General features: G+C 47.0%; 1 protein-coding gene across 1 annotated transcript in view; it reads right to left on the reverse strand.

The window, feature by feature from the left end:
* Positions 1 to 246: 246 nt before the first annotated feature.
* Positions 247 to 20737, reverse strand: part of LOC142581404 (lysosomal alpha-mannosidase-like) — an 86913-nt gene continuing 66422 nt past the window's right edge. The window contains exons 19-23 of the mRNA XM_075691208.1: positions 8779 to 8866; positions 8550 to 8636; positions 6824 to 7033; positions 4825 to 4962; positions 247 to 546 (exon numbers count right to left, since the gene is read on the reverse strand). Of these exons, the coding sequence (XP_075547323.1) occupies positions 316 to 546; positions 4825 to 4962; positions 6824 to 7033; positions 8550 to 8636; positions 8779 to 8866 (754 nt within the window). The 3' untranslated portion in view covers positions 247 to 315. The remainder of the gene's footprint in view (positions 547 to 4824; positions 4963 to 6823; positions 7034 to 8549; positions 8637 to 8778; positions 8867 to 20737) is intronic.

Below are 20737 nucleotides of genomic sequence, written 5' to 3' on the forward strand. Positions count from 1 at the left end.
ACAACCCCCCGCCTCATTTACATAAGAAAGTTACCTTGGGTCGCCCCCCTCCCCCCACACCCACGAAAAAATATCCTGGGTACGTGCCTGTACCTCCCTATATAGCGAGGGACCCTGACGGAAAGCGTGTGCCTGTGGGGTCTATTCAACGTCTGTCCATGTCGCGCGGGCACACACCCCCTACATGCTTCTTTATATTTTTTTACCTCATGCAACACTTCTGACAAAAAATACAAAAAGTTCTAAGCTGCAGTCGAAGGCTTTATTCAGTCAGCTGACGAAAAAAGAAGCGCCCCTGCTGTCGCAAGCGTTCCCCTAGCGCAGCTTGGGCGAAAGGGAGGCATAGAAGGTCCTGATGCGACCGTCCAACAGTTGTACCGAATAGTTGTCTTGCTCGTGGACGACACCCGAGCCGCCACTGGGCGCCGATGGGCCGCCCGACGTCTGTGTCTGCCGCCACTGCAGACGCCGCATCTCGTCCAGCAGCATGTGCCCCGACAGGCTTGCCTCGTGCACGTCCTCCAGGAGGTTGCTCCTGAGCAGATGCTGCGGAACGCGTGCGCGAAGCCGCTGTTACTTATCACGTGCACGCCTTACTTTCCTGGTGTTCGTTTTACTGCTAAACGTATCGTGTTAGGTAGATATACGGTTAGATTGTTGCTCGTTCCGTCCTTCCATCCTCGCACTTTTGCAAAGTCGTGAAAGCCAGCCGGTTCGCTTGCCTTTTGTTCTTGAGCTTACGGGCGTCTTAAACGCATAATAATTCTGGGGTTTTACGTGCCAAAACCACTTTCTGATTATGAGGCACGCCGTAGTGGAGGACTCCGGAAATTTCGACCACCTGGGGTTTTTTAACGTGCACCTAAATCTAAGTACACGGGTGTTTTCGCATTTCGCCCCCATCTAAATGCGGCCGCCGTGGCCGGGATTCGATCCCGCGACCTCGTGCTCAGCAGTCCAACACCATAGTCACTGAGCACGTCTTAAACGCAAAGGAGGTGGCTGTCGCCACCACATTCTATGTTAGCCTGAGTGTTAAACCTACTTTATTGCGAATAAAGGAAAACAAATAAAAAACAAGGGCAGTAATACAGTAGTAGTACTAATATAGTAGTATATATAATTACTAATATACAGTAATTCCCTTTGCCCATTTCTTAGGTTATCTTTAACTTGGCGCTCTTCACGTAAAGATAATAAAATTTCAGATCTGGTGATTTTAATCACGTGACGCAATGAGCCCCCTTTCGATTTTCTTTGTACTCAATGGCTAAAGTTATCTTGCCTTATTTTAACAGGCCAACTGGTTAGAATGCTTTGAATTTTTTTTTTTTAGATCAGCTGGTGAGCGCTAACCAAGCACCGAAAGCAAAGCGTAATTTTTGACCAATTTATATATTGCTACGGACTGTATCGAGGCATAAAAGACGCGCCTCGGACTTGGGACCGCCTATTTAGATAGCTGGGCAATGCCGAAAAGTTCGGCCAATAGCCGTGCCTAAAATACCGTGGTGGAGGGTCTTCGTGCGGGCTTCGTTTCGGCACTTTGCTCGTGCCCCCCTAACACTTCGAACCACACGCTCTTTCATTATTGCTAGAAGACTTGCGCAAGAGCTTGTGACGTAATGATATATGTGATCTAACAGGTTCATTGTGACCCTGCAGTGCATTCTTATAAGTCTTTATTTTTCGCTAGCTTTTATACCGCGAAGGTGATAAAAATCTTACAATCGTAAATAAATCGGTATGAAAGCTATAATACCACTTGTGAAAGAAGGCTTGTTTAATTGGCAGTTATCAAATTAGGTAGTCTGTTCCTTATATTATCGTTCATCTTAGCTTTCATGATATCGTTCATCAAAAGTAATTGAAAATCGGCTAACGCATTTGAGAAAGATGAAAGCATACTACTGCGGGTGCATGCTAACGCCAGTGTAGTGCGGTGTATATGCGCCTGGGAGTGTTCATATAATATGAACACTATATAGCAATAAAATCGAGTTCCTCGGTGTCACTCTTCCCTGTCATGGTATTGACGAAAAAAAGCGTAGTGAAAAAAAAAAAGGACAAAGGCACATTGCACAGGACAGGTGCTATCTTGTATAAGTATTTGTCCAGTGTTTCTTGTTTTCTATGGTTTTCTGTTTTCGTGTTTCATTATAATTGGCCCAAGAAAATGTTTTCGTTAGCATTCAATTTATATACACTTTTATGTGGTACGGTACACATCGTTAAAACACATAATGAAAGCGGCCCCTCCTGCAATAGGATGCTTTCCTCTTCCTCAAATGCGACAGCGAATTTTGTTTCTTTTCATCAAATTATCATCTTAGTTTTTGTCTTTTGAAGAGAACTGACAGTGGTTCAAAGTAGGAGCGCAATGTTTTATTGCTGCTATTGTTGCTCAAAGGCCTTGCTTTGCCCGACAGCTTATGATGTATTATTTTGATAGCAACATCGCACATGAAGTATCGTTTGATTATGGTCTTTGAAAAGACGGCAAATAAAAGTATTAAGTTAAGCCAGATTTGTGAAGAGCGCGCCTAGACTGATGAATAGGTCAATGTTGCAGTGAACGAAGGCTTAGACCAAGCCAGTAGGGATGTTAAAACGAAAGATTGATGGCAACACATTTTGATATTCCCGCACCAACACCCCGCGGCGTCATAAATTTTAGCAGCGCCTAGAGAAGGCGAAGCAATCTTTTACCAAGAAAGAATAGTGCACTGGTATTCCAAAGTGAATGAAATCTCAACCTGGAAGCTTTTTGGGGCCTTTAAGGCAGACCCACATGGAGCGATTTTTCGGCGAAAAAGCGGCGGTCTGGCGCACGGCAGCGTCCGCCCGGAGCCCGGCAGCCAAAATGTCGCTGCTCGCCATCGACAAAGCCGGGCTTGACATTGTCAGCTGGCCGCCTGCCGGAAGCGGCGAAAGCAGGAGGGCAGCGGGGACTAAAACCGGGGCTCGACTGCATCCTTCTTCCGGCAGCCAAAATTTGAACCTCGCCGCCGCTACCCCAGGGCTCTACTCTGGACATTCCGCCAATTTCTTTCGAAGCGTGACGTAGGCGCGAAGCTTACAAAATGGCGCTGATGACCCTGTTTTGCTTTCGTAACGTGACGTAAACTTGACGCTTTGCCGATGAAACTGAAATGAAGGCACTGAACCTAACGTTCCTGATAAAGCAAAGCAGTTTTCCTCCCCAGCAAAAATAAAGCAGCTAGCTCAAAGCGTAAGATTATTCCGCCGAAAACGCTTCTCGCTTCCGTCGTCTGCTTCATTAGCTAGGAGGTGTCTCCGGGATACGGAATGAGTAATCGTATGTTGGCGCCAACGCGCTTGTTTTCTAACTTCAGACAGCATGCGCGATCTACCAGTGGTGATGAGCGCACGTTCTAGGCCGCGTTATCGCTATCTCGCAAAACGCAAGTGACTCAGTCCGACTCGGCTGGCTGAGAAATGGCCAAATATCACCGATAGCGTTGCGCGCGCCAGAAGTATCCGCTTGCGCGACGCAAGTGCCGGCGGTGCCATCTCTTGTTCACTTCGCTGCTTACCCGCGCCGCCTAAGGAAACTTCGAGGCGCCGCCTTGCGTACATTTCTTCTTATAAATTAAAAGGCCGCCGTTGTTTCTGATGATGCGAAAAGTCATTAATCTTGATTACAATACAAACGCAGCAGAGAAAAGTGAAAAATTCCGCAGAAGGTTTCCATTGTTCAATCAATATTATTTCAAATAAACGTGTTTTTTAAACAAACACTCTCAGAAAAGTTTACACCCTTTGAGTCGTATCTTGCCACACAACGATAAACGTCATCTGTGTTGTCCGCATTTCCTTTCTTCAACGCTGCGAGCCCTGTACTTTCCAGTAACGAACGGCACGCGCGTTATCAGCATGACGTAGCATTGCCGACAGGAAAGTAGCGGGCGCGGCGTTTTCAAGAAAGGAAACGCAAGCAAGGCAGATTACGATTATCGTTGTGTGGCAGATATACACCCCAAAGGGTGTAAACTTTTTTTAGAGTGAACGATGGCCCAAAACACAGATGCTAACACCACCCGCGAGCGATGTGCTTTGCAAAACTTCCGTTTCGCGGCACAAATTTCAAGGCACGGGAGTTCTCGACATCCAATCAGAGAGTCAACATGGCGGATAATGGCCGCCGTGCAGCCGCCATGCGTGTTGAGCATGGAGGAAGGAAAAGTGCCTCCTTCCTCCATGGTGTCGAGAATAGAGCCTTAGAGCCTCCAATCACGATTACCACTGCACAGTGTGAACAATCCGAGCCATTTGTCGGCCTTCTGCAGTCTAGGTTGTGATGAAAAGTTGAAATTGTCAAATTAAAATGAAACCTAAATAATAAGTCGTTGTCTATGTCACCACTAAATAATAAATAGTTTGCCTGTAAAAAACAAAACATATTTTGTTTTAATTTTACTGTGTACTAAACCATGGCGCCTGTAGCAACACTGAAATCTTGCCGGCAGCCGCCTGTCTTTGCGTGTGCTGCACGACGAAGGCACGCCGCCATGTTCGCCGCCGAACGTTCACCATATGGGTCGGCCTTTACAGAAAAAAGAAAAGGAGCGGAAAAAGAAAAAAATTCTGTACAATCCGTGCTACGACGTTAAGGACACTGTTGCCTGGTTTTCTGGCTTTCATTTTTTGCGCTAGTAAGAAATTGTTGTTGTTGTTTTTTCACCGAAGGAATTGGGAGATAGTTCTGTAAACAAGCGCGCCAGTCTATATACTGAACTAGTGCTTTACCGATTCACTGCTCCTTTAACGTAGGGGACAGTAATGGTCTAATGAAGTACGTACCGTGATAGAGATGAGCTTGTCATTGGCGTCCTTGTCGACGGCGAGGTGTTCGAGCCTCACCAGGATCCGCGACGCGGAGAGTGCCTCCAGTGTCAGCAAGTGCGCGTTGTCAGGCAGCTCTTCCCGCAGCCCTGAGAACTGTCATGAGGCGCCAAGACAAGCCACGTAGTTCGGCTGAGCGCAGCTGTTGGACAGCAGATGCGTATAAGCGACGCAGAAATCAATGAAGCCATGCTTCACCACCAGCCCCTGTGTATACGTGATCTGCGGTATTCCCTTTGGCAATTCATGGACTTTAATAATTGAACCGCATCCAGGAGACATTGCTAAAGCACGATAACACCAGCTGCCCCGTCCGCCCGCTTGCCAAAAAGGTGACAAATAAACACGTCGAAGCGGCGACTGCGATAAAAATGCGAGACTCACAACAAACACTAGCCACCTCGAATGATATCTGCTTCAAAATCAACTGTTTCCAATATGCGCTTCGCTTTCGTGGCGGTAGCCCCATTATGATGGCGCAGGCAACGCCGCACGTGCAAGGACTGTTCATGCTTCGACACGTGTACATATCAGATACCTGACAACTCCCATGCGCACAGCTGCGTAAAATGTCTGAGCAGAAGAGTAAAGCCAAAAGCTATATAAGTCATTCAGCTGCCTAAGCGAGGCATTTTACGCAGCGGAAGAGGTTTTTACAGCGTCTGGCTTGACTCTTGCACGCTACTTTTTGGGTCGTGAACGGCAAGCGAAACAGTAATAATAAAAATTTATAGCGCACTTGCGCGTTCTGTCCTGAACATAGGACGCAACATTGCAGAGCCGTTACCTCATGACTACACGATCTCGAGTACTGGTACTGCTCTCCGACCTAAGCAAAGCATCGGTCAGCATTGCAAGACTGGCACGGACAAATTTCGGGATAGCGTCATTTCAAAGAGACAGCGTTGGCGCGAACCTTGAGAAAATAAATCCTCATACGCAGGCAGAATCGTGATACGGACAAGTTTTCGCAATTGTACGTGGCACTTCTCCGCAGCACGGATAAACGTGTCCGTTCCCCGTATTTTTCTTTGTTATCTGTTTCTTTGCAACGTGTTCTTGCGCAAAAGGAAAATGCGCTTAGGATAGTCTAGTTACCTTCACGCAATGTGTGCCCGTCTGGCGCCATCTGCATTTTTTTTCTTTCATTCGATTTTTTCTGCGCCTGAAAAGATGGCCCGCCGACCAATCCTTCATGATGCCTTCACTATGGAAACGTTTTTTTTTAAGAAACATAAATATGCTGCACAACGTAAAACAGAATGTGAGACAAGTCTCGAATTAGCGTTTTCTTACACTCCGCAAGTTTTCGTACATTTCTTGAGTACCAAATACCAGGAGGGCTCATGCTTTAGTTGTATTCCCGTTTTTTCTTTATCTTCACTTCCTAATTCTCATTCGGCTGATGCCTGACGGCACTGCGATCCTCGACGACACGTAAATAATGAAAAAGGGATCACGTTTATCGGCTTCATTATAATGCTTAATTAAACCTCACATAAAGAAGTACTGGAGCCTGGGGCTACAAAGCTTCATAATTCCCGACTTGCTCGGAGAAATCGAAAGTGAACGCAGCAAGTATCTCGCAACTTAGGGGTTCTGCTTCATGTTCCAGACACGCTGTTTTCCCAATGCTTTCTCATAATTCAACTTCGGCAGATGACAAAAACAAAAAGCCAACAAAAGAAAAGAAAGTGACGATTAATGAATGTAAATTCCTGCTCCCAAAAGTGAAGCCTGGGGCTGCAGCCGGCAGCATTTTTACCTCAGTCCAGTGCTGTTTTCATTAAAAGCACGCGAGCATCTGCTTCGCGTTCCCTATAATTAAAGCCGCCGGAACTTTGTGAGCGCAGCACCCTGTTGCTTTTTTTTCCGAAGGCATCTCGCATACCCAGCGAACAAATCACGCACGCTGTACTCGAGCACACTTAAAAGAGCCGAGCGTCGCGTGGCTCACGTTTCCCGTGGCGAGCATGCTGTCGACCGACTCCCTGCCCAGCTTGTAGTACGCGAGCGTGGGCGCGTAGACGAGCTGGAGCGCCTGCTGGCGCATGCGGGGCCAGCCGGAAGTGCCGAGGTGCAGCCAGTGGTGGCCGCGCACCACCGACGTGTCGTTCAGCGCCTCGCCGAGCCCGCATCCGTCGTCTTCCACCAGCCGGCGGTGCACCTGCGACCCGGCAACGACAGCTCAGCAGCCGCGACTCTTGTAACGGTATCCGCCGCGTATAATAATAATAATATGTGGGGTTTTACGTGCCAAAACCACTTTCTGATTATGAGGCACGCCGTAGTGGAGGACTCCGGAAATTTTGACCACCTGGGGTCCTTTAACGTGCACCTAAATCTAAGCACACGGGTGTTTTCGCATTTCGCCCCCATCGAAATGCGGCCGCCGTGGCCGGGATTCGATCCCGCGACCTCGTGCTCAGCAGCCCAACACCATAGCCACTGAGCAACCACGGCGGGTGTATCCGCCGCGTATAACGGCAATAACGAGGGAGTGCATATCAATCGCTTGTTACTGCGTTCTATGGGTACACCGGCTATAATGGCAGCTTTGATTAAGTCGAGTTTCTGATGCTATTAGCGCTGGCAAACTACAAGAGCAACTTCGGTTACCTCTTGTTAGCGGCGATCACTATAGACAAGATATGAAGGATAACGTGTAGTTTTGGAAAATCTTCATTTCAGTTTTCAAGAACTTCCCGTTCGTTGCAGTGCTTCTTTCTCTTCATGCTACTGCGGCCATGCGGGACGCGAATAAGTAGGTGCTTAAGCAATTTTTAACTGATAGTATGCGGCCGCAAAGCGGTTGCATTTTTTTTTCTTTTTGCTACTCTGAAACAGACAGGCGTCAGCATGACGCCGCATCGCTTTAAGTCGGAGCGTCTCTGGTTGCTCTCTCTTATGAGCTCCACGATTATTTCCTTACAGACAATTCATATAATTGCGAAGTTGAAGAGACCCCTTCATTATTTCCGCACATGGTCGCTTGCCGTCGCTGTGTTTCCCAGTTCGTTGCAGAATACAGACGATGAAGTGGCACGCACTGTCCGAGTTAAACGAAATAGCCGCGCCACGTGGCTACCGACACAGATACAATACGTTTCAGGGGGCGCTGCTTGATTTCTCATCCGAACATCGCCACAAAAGTCAAATATCGCCGCTCTGAGCGAGAAGAAGAAAGCGAAAGCGGCGCATTTAATTGCACCGAGATTACGAGCGCACGGCAAGATCATCGATGCGTTGTTATTCTTAGTGTTTTCTGGACCTAGGACTTCAGCGATTTCAATGCTCGAGAGCTGACACCTGGAATAACGCTAATGGCTAACATTTCGTTCTTAAACCGGAGCGAATGTCGTGGCAATCCAGGACGCTGAGAGATTTCCAGTAGGCCTTGAGGGATCGGCAATCTCGAAACTTATCAAACGTCCGAGCAGTATACTCGTGCATGCTATAGCGCGTGTGAATCGGGAGGTGTTCGCTGTGTCGGCGGCCACACTCGTCATCCTCCTCCCACGAAATCTGACATTCCAACAATGCAGTGATAGCTTCGATGGAGTGAAAAGCAAACAGGTGCTAAGCGCTATGAATCACTTCAAGAGTGTACTACTACGCATAGGCCATATGTTGGTGCAATGGAGTAGTACGGGCAGAATTTATACATATTTTTTTTTTACTACCATGAGCTCAATCTCCCCGTCGTGAAGGCTGGCCGTCCCCTGGGATGAGTCGGGCAGGATGGTCATTTGCATGTTTCGAACCACGTCCTGTAGGGTTTGGTGGAAAAGAGGGAAGTGCGTGAGTTGGGTCGCTACCAGAATGTTTGGGTACAGCGCTGTATATTGACTTTACCAAAGAGACGAATGCCTCGAGGCAGGCGATTCTGATTACAAATGAGAGCACGATTACCTTAATGTACACCCAAGACACGACGGGGTAGTACTGCGAAGCTGTAGTTTTCCAGTTGTCTGTTCCTTTCTTTGCCACAGGACCCCGTCTGGGAAAAGGTAATTCCATGCCGTGGCGAAAAAAAATATCGATCGTATTAGCGTGTCATCACAGAGATGACTATATTTGCACAGCTGTCTATGAGCGGTCGAAGAGGAGCGAGGGAGGAGCGTTGCTAGCTGCAAGTGCAAAAGAAAAAAAATGATGTGTTGTTCTCCTTTTGCTCAACTATGTCTTGCGCTTCGTTTGTTGAGCTGAGGCTTGTCTTTCAACTTAGCAAAGGCCTGCACCAATCGATAATTGACTGGATCTGTTCAGAAATAGGGAAGGCAAAGAGAGGTTTCGGCTGTGTTAGAAACTTCCTAACTTTGGCACCAACAATAGATGGTTGATGACTTGTTTTCATTAAGAGATAAGACGAGAAGACAAGGATTTAACGTTGGAATAAAACATAAATGACGAGGCTTATATGTTTCCCATGTCTCTGGCACGATGCCAAGGACGCTGCAGTGTCTAAGGCATGATGCCTAAAACAGAGTTTTGCGAAAGGAGCTCACTCGTGTGGCTTGGAAAGTCCTTTCTTCACTTGACTTCATGCGCACAAAGTTTCGACGTCCTTCTGATCTGCCAATCTACATATCCGTGGCGGCATTACCATATACAGCCAGGGCCGGGTACTACATCTGCAGTTCTTCAGTCGATTAGTTGTTTTGCATGAAATACATTGCATAACAAACTTCCAGCCGTCTTAAAGAAAACAAAATTGCACTCTGTGCGCAAGCGACGTCCCGCAAGTAAAGCTGGACGTACTACACTTCAAAAGCGTGCATCGCTGATAGGTAGTAATGTTATTCAAAAAAATTATACAGGATTAGCTGTTGAATATATTTAAGGCTATATGGCAGCTAAAACTACGTCCGTTCAACTGCATCTCAGCTCACGAAAACAAAACGGCGAACGTGTATTATTTATGAGAATCATAACTACACATTGCATTAACACTTCTTTTATTTGCGGACTGCGATGAGAATACACGAACTATGAGTAAAGAGCGTGGTTATTATTTAACATCAGCCAACTTTGTTAATTTCTTGCAACTAGTGGGAATTTCAGATATTCATAATTGAGAACCTCGGCTTACCATCTATCATACCTCGTTTCGCAGTTTCAAGCGCGGATGGACTGATGGGTTTTATGAGCACCCGCTTTGAAGCTGTCTGCATGGTGTCTGGTACCACGGAGTTAATTTATTTTAATGTGGAGTGTTCTGTGCCTCATCCCAGGCCCATCGCGCTAAGTGGGCAGGTAGGTTCCTGTCCCGCCTTGTTTCGGGCCTCTTCACTAAAAAGAATATTCACGATTGCAGGATCGAACCTCTGACTCCAAGCACAACAGCTTGATGCTCTAACCTATGGATGATGATGATGATGATGATGACGACGACGACGACGACGACGACGATTATTATTATTATTATTATTATTATTATTATTATTATTATTATTATTATTATTATTATTATTATTATTATTATTATGTGGGTTTTATTGGCTTAAGGGCCAGGGATGGCCACAAAGAGCGCCAACAGCCTTTGTATGGCCGACACATTAAAATTTCTTGAGCACTGTCAAATCGCCAGAGGGATCCACTCTAGTGGATGGTGTTGCATCCTGGACGCCTCTCTAACAGGAACAGCATTCTCAATGAAGTTGTCACGTACAGAACGTACACTGATATCTGCATGATTAATGCGTGATGGATGCGGGCCTTTCACAAACTGTCTAGGCCCAGGAGCAATATTATATCCTATATATGGAGCACCGAGTGTGTTATCAATCGGCACGAATCGTATACCATGCACGTTCATGGGCAAGTTTATTTTAATGGTTCATTGCAGAACATCGCAATGAAAAGCTGTTTACCATACAATGTAGCAAAAACATACATAATGAAGTTTGTGCAGCGCTCACAAATTGGACGAAGGACGAAGAAGGTACACACAGGACACGCGCTGTGGGTACATATAGAAAACAAAATGTTCAGTTGTTTCTGTTTTTTTTAATAATAGAGGATTAGTCGTCCAGGATATAAACATCTATTTTTGCTGGAGGCATGCTCTAACGAATAATGTGTTTGTGTGTAACTTAAAGAAGAAACTCTTATGAGTAGGCGCGACCGGCATTTTTTGAATTCTTTTGTGTAATTTTTTTCTGGGGGCTCCAGAACGTGCAGTGCGGTAGGGAGCGTAACATCAAGATCTTTGTAAGGTCATTCTTATTAATGTCTTTTGTTTTTTCGAAGGCGGAGGTGGGGGGACAAATTAGACAAATATTCTAAGGAAAATATGACGTGCAGCATACGACAAGACTGCAAAACCTCGCGCATATATTTAGCAATGGCACCACACATAAGAGTAAACTAATAGACCAAGGAAGCAATCTACGTAAACGTATTGGTAGGAAAAACACGTGAAAAACAGTGTTCTTTTTTTCGCGGAGAAACAAGAAACGCGCAACAACTTGTCTCATAAATATATGGACCAGACCAATGCCATCCTTTTTAACGAGAATAAACAGGTTCGTCCGAGCGTTTCTCGCCCACGCTGAAGCCCAACTAAATGCAGCACATGGTCGATGAATTCTTTGAATACTAATACGTGATGCGTACAATACATTCATCACATACGAGCTCGAGCTCTTGGACACAGGGAGCCCATGACAGACCGTAGAGAGCGCGGACAACGAGAGTTGCCTCCCTTGCCACGCGTCTGCCTTTTCTTGTAGGCGTGACGTTTGCACTTCCGGGTGATCATCGGTGTCGTTGCATTTGCCTAAATCAACGCCGAGGTACTGCGTCGGCAGAGCTGCCCAATGCGAACTGAAAAAGTTCTTAGGCTTTGTAAACCAGTTTTCAAGTCAGAAGCTAGAGCTCTTTTCCCTACTTATGCAGAAACCTGCGGGTTAGCAAAAGGTTTTCGACATCAGTAACTAAGTGGATATTGTCCATATTTGTGCAAGAAGCAACCATATCATGCGCATAAGCGAGGATCTTCACATGAGCAGAGAGAGAGAGAGAGAGATAAAAGGAAGGCAGGGATGCTAACCCGTCGAGAGTTCGGTTGGCTGCCCTGCGCTGGGTGAAGGGAAAAGGGGAATAAAGAGAAGAGAGATAGGGAGGGAGGGGGTAGAGAGAAGTGCGCGGACAACACTACAGAGTCAAAGGCGCTCACACAAGCCCGGCGTTCCCAGAAAGCACAAAAGTGCCTTCACTGCCTTCTGAGCCGGTGATCGGTGGGGACGATGTTCTAGCATTGTCTGTTCACTCAGAAGACGATCGCCTAGTTTCCTGAATGAGTTGGACGTAGATTGTCTTTGTGCTTCGACTTGAGTACAGCGGCACAACAGGTGGTCAACATTCTCCTCGCAGTCACAGACATCACATGCAGGACCTTCAGCTATTCCAATTACTGCTGAATAAGCTTTCGTGAAGGCAACTCCGACAAAGAACAGACGCTTCTCGTTGGTGCAGTCCGGCCGGAGGTCCGAGTTGCAGCGAAGGATTTAGTCTATGCAGTCTGGTGCACCTTGTAAGTGCGATATTCCACTCAGCTAACTAAAGTGTGTGTGCTAGAATGCGAACCGGTCTCGCAGCGTCTGTTCTTGATTGGTCATCCGAGTTGCTTTATCTTCGTCATCATTTCCAATGATACCGCAATGGCCTGGTATCCATTGAAAAGAGGTATCATGGCTTTTTTTCTATGAAGTGATGGATAAGTTCCACGATTTCGCACGTCAGCGGATAGTAATTTCCATGTCGGAGAAACGACTGCACACATTGCAAGGCAGGCAGTGAATCGCAGAAGACTGTCCATTTTCCAGGGCTATCTGTATTGATCATGTGAAGCGCACCGCGGAGGGCCGCGTGCTCTGCAGCTGTAGACGTAGTGATATGAGAAGTCTTGACCTGTTGGGTTATACCCCTTGGTGGTATCACTACAGCGTCACCGGAACTCGTTGACGTAGTTGAACCATCAGTATAGACGTGTGTGCAGTCGCTCTATTTCTAGTACAAGAGGAGTAGACTAAGTTTCTTAAGTGCAGATGACGGTAAGTCTGACGTTTTCTGAAGTCCTGGGATTGTGAGGTTTACTTGAGTACGGCCCACAAACCATGGAGGAATCGAAGGTTTTTCTGCAGGTGCGTATACTGACGTAAGAGAGGCACGGTGCGCGAAAACAGTTAGACTGAATGTTGTGTGGGGCCTTTCTACTCGGAGACTTGCGCGGTGGTGGGTAAAGTGTCTTATGTGCACGCGCATTGTTTCAATGGCAATGTGCGTTCTGATAGTGCAATCTTGAGTGACTGCAATGGCTTCTGTCGTTGACGTGCCCCGCAGTAGACCAAGGCATATCCTGAGAGCTTAGGCTTGGATACCTTGGATTGTATTCACGTTAGTTGTGCAGTTGTTGGAGATTACCGGTAGGCTTTACCGCAGGAATGCAATAAAGAAGACCCTATACAGTTGCAGCATAGATTGTATGACACTTCCCAGGTCCTTCCTGCTAGGAACATAAACATATGGCAAATTCCCATCAGACGCTTTTCACATAATTTACATGAGGTTTCCAGGTGAAATTTCTGTTAATAACCACCCCCAAAAAATCTGCGCTCCAAGCGCTCCAAAAACGCGATGCGTTCCATGAACGTTTGTTGCGACACTTCTGCTACTTTGATGCGGCCCTGCAGAAGTGTTATCACACTCTGCATCCTTTTCGCCGATACCTTCATAAAGATCTTATAATCAATGTTGGCGAGACTTATCGGGCTATGATAGCATGTATACCTCGCGCCAACGCCGACTAGCCATTTGAAGCGAATGGCGCGCTTCACGCCACATAGCACGTGCGCGAGCACCTCTTCTCACGGCCGGGAGCGTGCAGACTGCACCGCCTTCGGCCTACATTTCCCAGTCCTTTTCTCGTAGAGCAGATAGCGCCACGAAGACGATGTGCGACAGTGTACCACGGTAGGGATCAACGCAGGTCGTAACGGAACAGGTTATAACGCTTCTTCCTCGGAATAAAAAGAAAACATACATTTTCGTCACGCCGCCACGCTACCGCCGTCGTCGTCGTCTTGCTGCGGTCGTAACAAAGAGGCTAGCGTGACACACGCAATTGCTTGCTTTGCACAACCACGTTTGTCCATCTGGTAACTCTTTGGAGAACCCCAAATGATACTGCCTAGCCAGGTACCTGCAAATGGCTTCGCATAACATCGATTCTTACAGAGCTTGGGATCTGTATAATTTCTTTTTGCCTTTTTTTTTGTCTTTCTTCTGCGTTTATTCTGGGCCCCTAAGAGTCAGTGGTTCGTGCTTTACAAACCGTGGAAACTTGGAATATTTTGTTCTAAAAAAAATAACAGTCTTCCCTGTCTGCGTTTTACGCAACCAATCGTCCAGTCGTCGTTTAGTGTAGCCTCTACACCACCAGATTCATTCACTTATCCCAGTCTATACTAGAAGCCCAAGGCCTCGAGCTGAGTAACTGCATCTTCACTTGCTTCTGGGTGAATTTCTATGCATGCTAACCGGACAAGTTGAATGATTTCTGCACTATTTTCGCACGCTGCGCATGAATAGTCGTGATCCGCGAGTTTTCTCCTATGACTATGCTTTCTCGGGAACCAAGATCTTCGAACTATATCCCGATCACCCTGAACTGTGTCCTTCGAACTGTATCCTGTATATTGAGGCACCCCGATTTTCGCGCTGCCCTCTGGATTACCATTAAATATTTCGTCTTTTGATTTTATCAGCTCTTTGCCGATATACTTCCATAGCTGGCTTCCTCTTCACATTGTTTATTTGTAGTATTCCTATCTCTGCTGCTGTCCGCACTATTAACGTAGCACTGGTTAGCTTCCTGGCACTTTTTCTCCATTGTGAGACAACGTTCTTCAAATAGAAGTGCCATACCTCATCAGTGCCTCAGCCGTCTATCTACTTTACTTCAAATACCGTAGTAGTCTTTCGAAATTTTGTTCTTAGCCCTCCACACTTTGAAAGAGGCCCAGTACATGTATTCTTTTCAACGTCATTCGTAGTTTTTCCGTGTGCACCTAAAGCTAGTCTTCCAAAAACATTCTGATTAATCTGTGGCCCCGAGTGCACTTCGATTTTTAAACATAAATCTGAGTTTCCATACTTAACTCCTGGAGCAATGATTCCTTTCTTAACTGCATCATACTATTCGCATCGCCACAACCCTCTCTGTTGTGCTATGGCCACGTTTTTTTTTTTTTTCATTTCGCTTATATTACTTGTTCATGCTTTGCTATGTTATTATTTACTTCTTTAATACATACTCTTCGATAACTCTTTTCTTCAACCCTTGATGTTCTGTCTCCCTGTATTGTGTGATTGCCTGACTCTTATTAAACACCCGAAATTCTGACTTCTCCCCACTAAACCGAAACTTAGTGAATCACCATCTTCACAAATATCTGCCGGGAGGTAAACATTCGTATGACTATCCGCTAACTGGGGAATACCATCAGCTTACGGTAAACCCGGTATAAGATGCTCCACCATCACACTTCCTTGCTCGTATACGAGTAAGTATAACCTAATTTACTTGCTTCTAGCCCTCTTCCCTATTCCTATCATGCATACATCATAAAGAGCAGCGGTGATAGCGGGAAACATTGGCGTAAACATGTCTGACAGCCTGTTGTATCGCCGCTAGTTCGCCTTTCCCAAGCTATTGCCCGTTATCATTCTTTTCACATTACTTTTTTTTTTCACGGTTTAACTTCAACCAGACAGTCACTAAAAAGAGTCCACAAAATTTCCGTGTTTACGTTTTCGTATACAATGCTAATATGCAGGAAAGGAACGCTAAATATAATGGTCTGTTCTCTTCTCTGGCTATTTTTATAGAGTGTGTAATTGCAAAAAGCTTTTACTTGCCCCCCCTCCCCCTCCCTTTTGCCAGTAAATGCATCTCTACTTTTCCCAATGTGCCATTCTGTTCTGGGCAAGCTTGCGTCCTTAAACTGTACACTAATGGAGATATTATAACTTTGGACTGAAGGATTTAATGTCGGTTTTATTTCCTCCTCTGCAAATGAGTGATCCTACACTGTCCTCAACTACGCGAGATTTGCGCATCCTTTATGGGTACTGTTTGTTTGTTTGCTTGGTTCATTTTTGCATTGTTTTTGTTTTCGTTTTCGTTTTTATCAGTAATTTTAGTAATGTCTTTCTCCTTTTCGGTTTTACTTCAATAATTATCCTCAACGCTATTACATCCAACATGGGTGCCGCGCACATTGGCACTCTCCCTTCAAACTTTTTCCGGTTGGTGTTATTCGGAACTAATTAAATTTTCTGCCTCCCGCGAATTTCTTCTGCATAACTCTTGAATAAATCAGCTGTATTTCCTTTAGTGCGATTATTTCGTGCGTATGCCCCGTTGAAATTCTTTCGATCTTCGTCATAGGCCTGAACTCTTTAGTCGTTTTTTCCGCCCACAGAGGTTTTACGGGGTCCCAGAATATTCTCGGTGCGCTTTCGAGTTTTCTCGCGTGATCTCCTGAAAGCCAGAAATTATTTGCGCTTTCGATTTTTCGTTCCCGGGCTACAATAAGCAGTTCCCTTTCCCTTCTGCCTAAGTAATTCCCATTGTGTGTCTTTCCGCAGCGATGTGACTGAGGCATGCGGCGAGCGCTGGGCGAGCGCGTCCACCGATACCGTATATGGAAACGAAGCGCCTCGCGTGTGCGTCGGACCCACATCGCACGCGCTACTTCGGCCGCGCCGCCGCCGCCGCTGGAGCAAGCGCTCCGCGCGAGACACGCGCTCCCGTGTTCGCGATTTCTTTCTCAACAATGAGCGACGCAACCGGTGGAATTCGAAACACCTGAGTAGCGGCGCTCAAATTTCTCATTAAGGAGCATTGTGATCGACGGTGAATTTTTCTGCTACCGTGAAGTACGCAGTAATGCCACTTAATCTATGGGCTCTTTTCGAGTTCCTGCGCTATGCTTGCTGCTATTTGTACTACTCTTTGGTCGTTGAAACTAGGTGATTTATTGTGTCCCAAGCGCAAATATAGCGATCAGCCTATAAGCTTCTAATTTCTACCTTGTCTGTTAGTATACTAACCAACTTGCTGCATATATATGGCAACACAGACTGTAATGAATAGACGCGTCTTTTCCATTTCCTGGCTCCCACGTTGGTTTACCTTCGCACTTAGGCTCCCTATTAATAGTTGCAAGATTATGCTCTCCACTTAGGTTAAATAGTTGTTTTCTGTTGTAGTCCATGTATCCGTTTAGGTCTTCAATGTGTGCCTTTTGAGCTATAGCTTAGTGTCAGCTCCAACGTCCCTCATCGCAATGAGACATGAGGGTATTTATTTATTTATTTATTTATTTATTTATTTATTTATTTGCTTACCTTCTGCGCTTCTAGCATGACGAGCAGCTATCGGTTCTATAGCATGTCATGACCGACATAGGCACATCTGTCTTGCTGCGTCACGTTGTAGTCGGGATATGCGACGTGAGCGTAAGAAATAAGCCGAATAATGTGTAGGACAGAAAAGCAAGTAGCACGAGTCATAGACCGAATGTCCATAACTTGCTGGTAAAGCCACGGCGGTCGTAATGGGCAGAAATCGCGGGGCCACACCGTACCGTCTGCCATATATTCTAAAGGGCTGCGGCTTCAGGGATGTTATGACACTTTATGGAACGAACTTGGCGGCGCTGGTGAACCAGCTCGTCAAGCGTATTTAATTGCGCTTCGGCCTCGAGGGCGTGAATGGTATTAACTTGTGGAAGGCCCGTAATTAGATGCACTGCTGTTCAGTTGATAGATTCCAATCGGTCCCACTCTGCGCGTGTCATGTAATGAAACTGGGCTTGGTATATCAATCATGGCTGCAACACAGTACGTATGAGAAGGCGGGCGATGGTGGTTGTGGCACCATCTGACTTTTGAGAAATCATGCGGGTGAAGTGCAGCATTTTAGGCGCTTTCTGGCGTGCTGTGCGAATCCAAGCGCCGGCGGGGCCGAAATCATACAGGTCAAGGTCGAGGACTCGGAGTGAGCTGACATCTCGAATTCTGCTTCTGTGCAAAAGAAAAAAAGAAAGGCGATAGGGGAGGTGTTAAACGCACGGCGACCACGCGCATTCGCAAAGGGAAGTAGAGCAGTCTTTTGAAGCGACAACGTGAGCCCTACAAAAGAACATCATTGATGTCTAATTGTCAGAGCGAGCTGTGAACTTCTGGCTTATATTTGGAGAGACGGGTGAACGGACCAGACTGTGATGTCATCCGCATAAATGAGTGCATGCAGGTCAGCAATGTCGCCCAAACACCATGCCAAGAGTAGGAGGTTAATGTTGAAAAGTATGAGGGCTAGCACTGATCCCCCTTGCGGTACACCGTGATGTGGCCGAAAGGATCCCACATTGTGTTTATAGATGCGTATGGCAAATTCACGAGATGTAAGAAAGTTGTGAATAAAGTTGTACATGTGGGAGGGTAAGTGAATCCAGCATAGGACTTCAACGAGGGCAGCTTGGTTGATATGGTCATGTGCCTTGTGCACATCTATGTCGAGAACGGACCGGACTTAAAATCAAAATCATAGAGGATAAGTGATCTAGGCACTCATCTGCACCAAGGTGGGGGCCAAAGCCAACTTGCGACGTATGATACCAGTGATGTACGTCTAGCCACCGTACGTTCCAATAATTTCCACAAAGTAGACGTCAGATAAATTGGCCGAAGATTTGATATGTTGTCACGAGGTTTGGCGGGCTTTGGGATGGCGATTATAGCTGCTTGAAGCCAGTGCCCCGGTACCTCTAATGACGGTTCTGCAGCGCTTAATAAGCTGAGAACAGCTTCCAACGTGGCTCCTTCTAGTTTCTTAAATGCCTCATAGGTCACGCCGTTGGGACCCGGGGCATTTTGCAATTTTTCTTGGCTTTGTGCAGCGATACAAGCGGCCGCCGTGAACGGAGACCGAATCCCAGAGATAACATGAGCTGATGAGAGTGACCCTGCATTCGGCGGAAAGGTAAATGAGGCGGAGACCACAGGTGGTTGCGTATCATAGCCGGAAAAAATTACTTGCATCACGAAGATTGTTCTGTTCTTGTAGGAGTAACGCCCAAGCTCGAAGTGAGCCCAAGCGAATGCGTTCTCGGAGCTCATTGACCTTGTTAGTGAGACTCCGGCAATTCCACTGAATTGCGTATGCAGGTGGGTTAGAAGCCACTGTGGCATAAGTGTTCTGTAAGGGTGGCAATTAGGGCCTGTAGCTGTTGCGCGACATAGCGCACAAGTGATGATGGGTCGGTGGCAATTAGGTGCAAATTCATGCGTGGACGCAATACCTGACGCTGGTACTGGTGAAGGGCATTTATGAGGTATTTGCACCGCCGATGACCAATTTGTTGTCGACCAAGTGCACGGCATGACAAGGTGGTTGCGGCAAGAATGGAGTTTGGATAATTCCGTCTGCAACCTTTCGATACTGCAATAGATGTCAGCCATTTCCTTTTGAAGTTTCTCCTGGGCCGCTGATGCAGACGCACGATGACTGTGACGAGTGCGGCTAGTAACATCGCTGTAGCTGGCCTGAGGCGCACACACCACCTTAGATGATGAAGGGACATCTTCCTCGATGGCTTCATCCTCTTCTGTTAGCGGAGCGAAGCGGTTGGCAGTCACCAACAGGTCTTGGGTAGATGGAGTAGGGCGAAAGGTGCGAACACCGCGTTTACTTTTCTGAGTCTTACGCTTGGTTGGGCAAGCGCCATCCGTTATTGAAGGGCCATTGGACTTAGATAGACCACATTGGAAGGCTTGAGAGTTGTTTGGCTCATTTGTCTACACCGGAGCCAGGTTAGGGCACGGTGCACGCATGTGGCCTTGTTGTAGGCACTGGTAACAGTATACTACGCTTCAGTGGTATGGACGAGGTGAAGAACGTGCCGTGCCCTTTGTAGATAAAGCGTTTATTTTTTTGGCGTAGCCGGTCCTGAAACTGTTAACAGACATGTGCGACCATGTCCTAGGTAGCTAGCACTACATAATGAGTGTCGCAACTCTGTGTATCTCGTAGGGTTTCCGGCGATTCGTCGGGATCGGGAAGAAGAGCCGAGTGGCGTAGACGTGCTTTGCATGGGCTCTGTCGACTTTCATTATTCTTGTAAGAAATTCACATCGGAGGAGCGATGTCTTTGTCGGACGACCTTCGTGAAGTCATCCGGAAACCCCTTGAGAAGTTTGAAGACCGTGAGTGCATATTATTTTGCGCTTTCGGACTTTGAAGTTCTCCGGGGTGGCGCTGCCGTGTTAAGCCTGACGCCGCCGTACGTAGCAGCGCGGAGGTAGGCGAGGCGCTCCGCCGCCTTTGCCGCCGCTCGCTTGCTACGATTACTCGACACTCACTATGGCGCACATTGCTGGATCCCAGCCGGCCGCTTCTACTTCTATCGGAGGGAGTGGAGGTGGAGTTGTTGCTACAGCCCCACCCGTCCCCGGTGCTATTGTTCGAGCTGCCGCCGGGCCTTCGTCGCAAGAAACTATAGCCATGGACTTCCAAGACATCTCGGAAGATCGCCATGACGACCCTGCCATTATGGAAGAGGACCTTTCGCAAGGGACGCCATTGGGATGACCTTATTCCGATTGGTCTTTACGCCTCAAGCGAAGAACGAAGAAGAAGTTCGCCAGAGGCGAGCAAGTGTGCGTGGCAGGCAGGGTGATCTCTCCGCTATCCCCTCCTCCGCAACCGCGTTATCATCAACATCCTACGCAGCTGCAGGCGCTGGGGCATCAACGAAGCCTTCTTTTAAGAAGAGGCGACGACTCGCCCCCCCCCCTCCCC

This window comes from Dermacentor variabilis, chromosome 1 (genome assembly GCF_050947875.1).
Source record: "Dermacentor variabilis isolate Ectoservices chromosome 1, ASM5094787v1, whole genome shotgun sequence".
NCBI lineage: Eukaryota > Metazoa > Arthropoda > Arachnida > Ixodida > Ixodidae > Dermacentor > Dermacentor variabilis.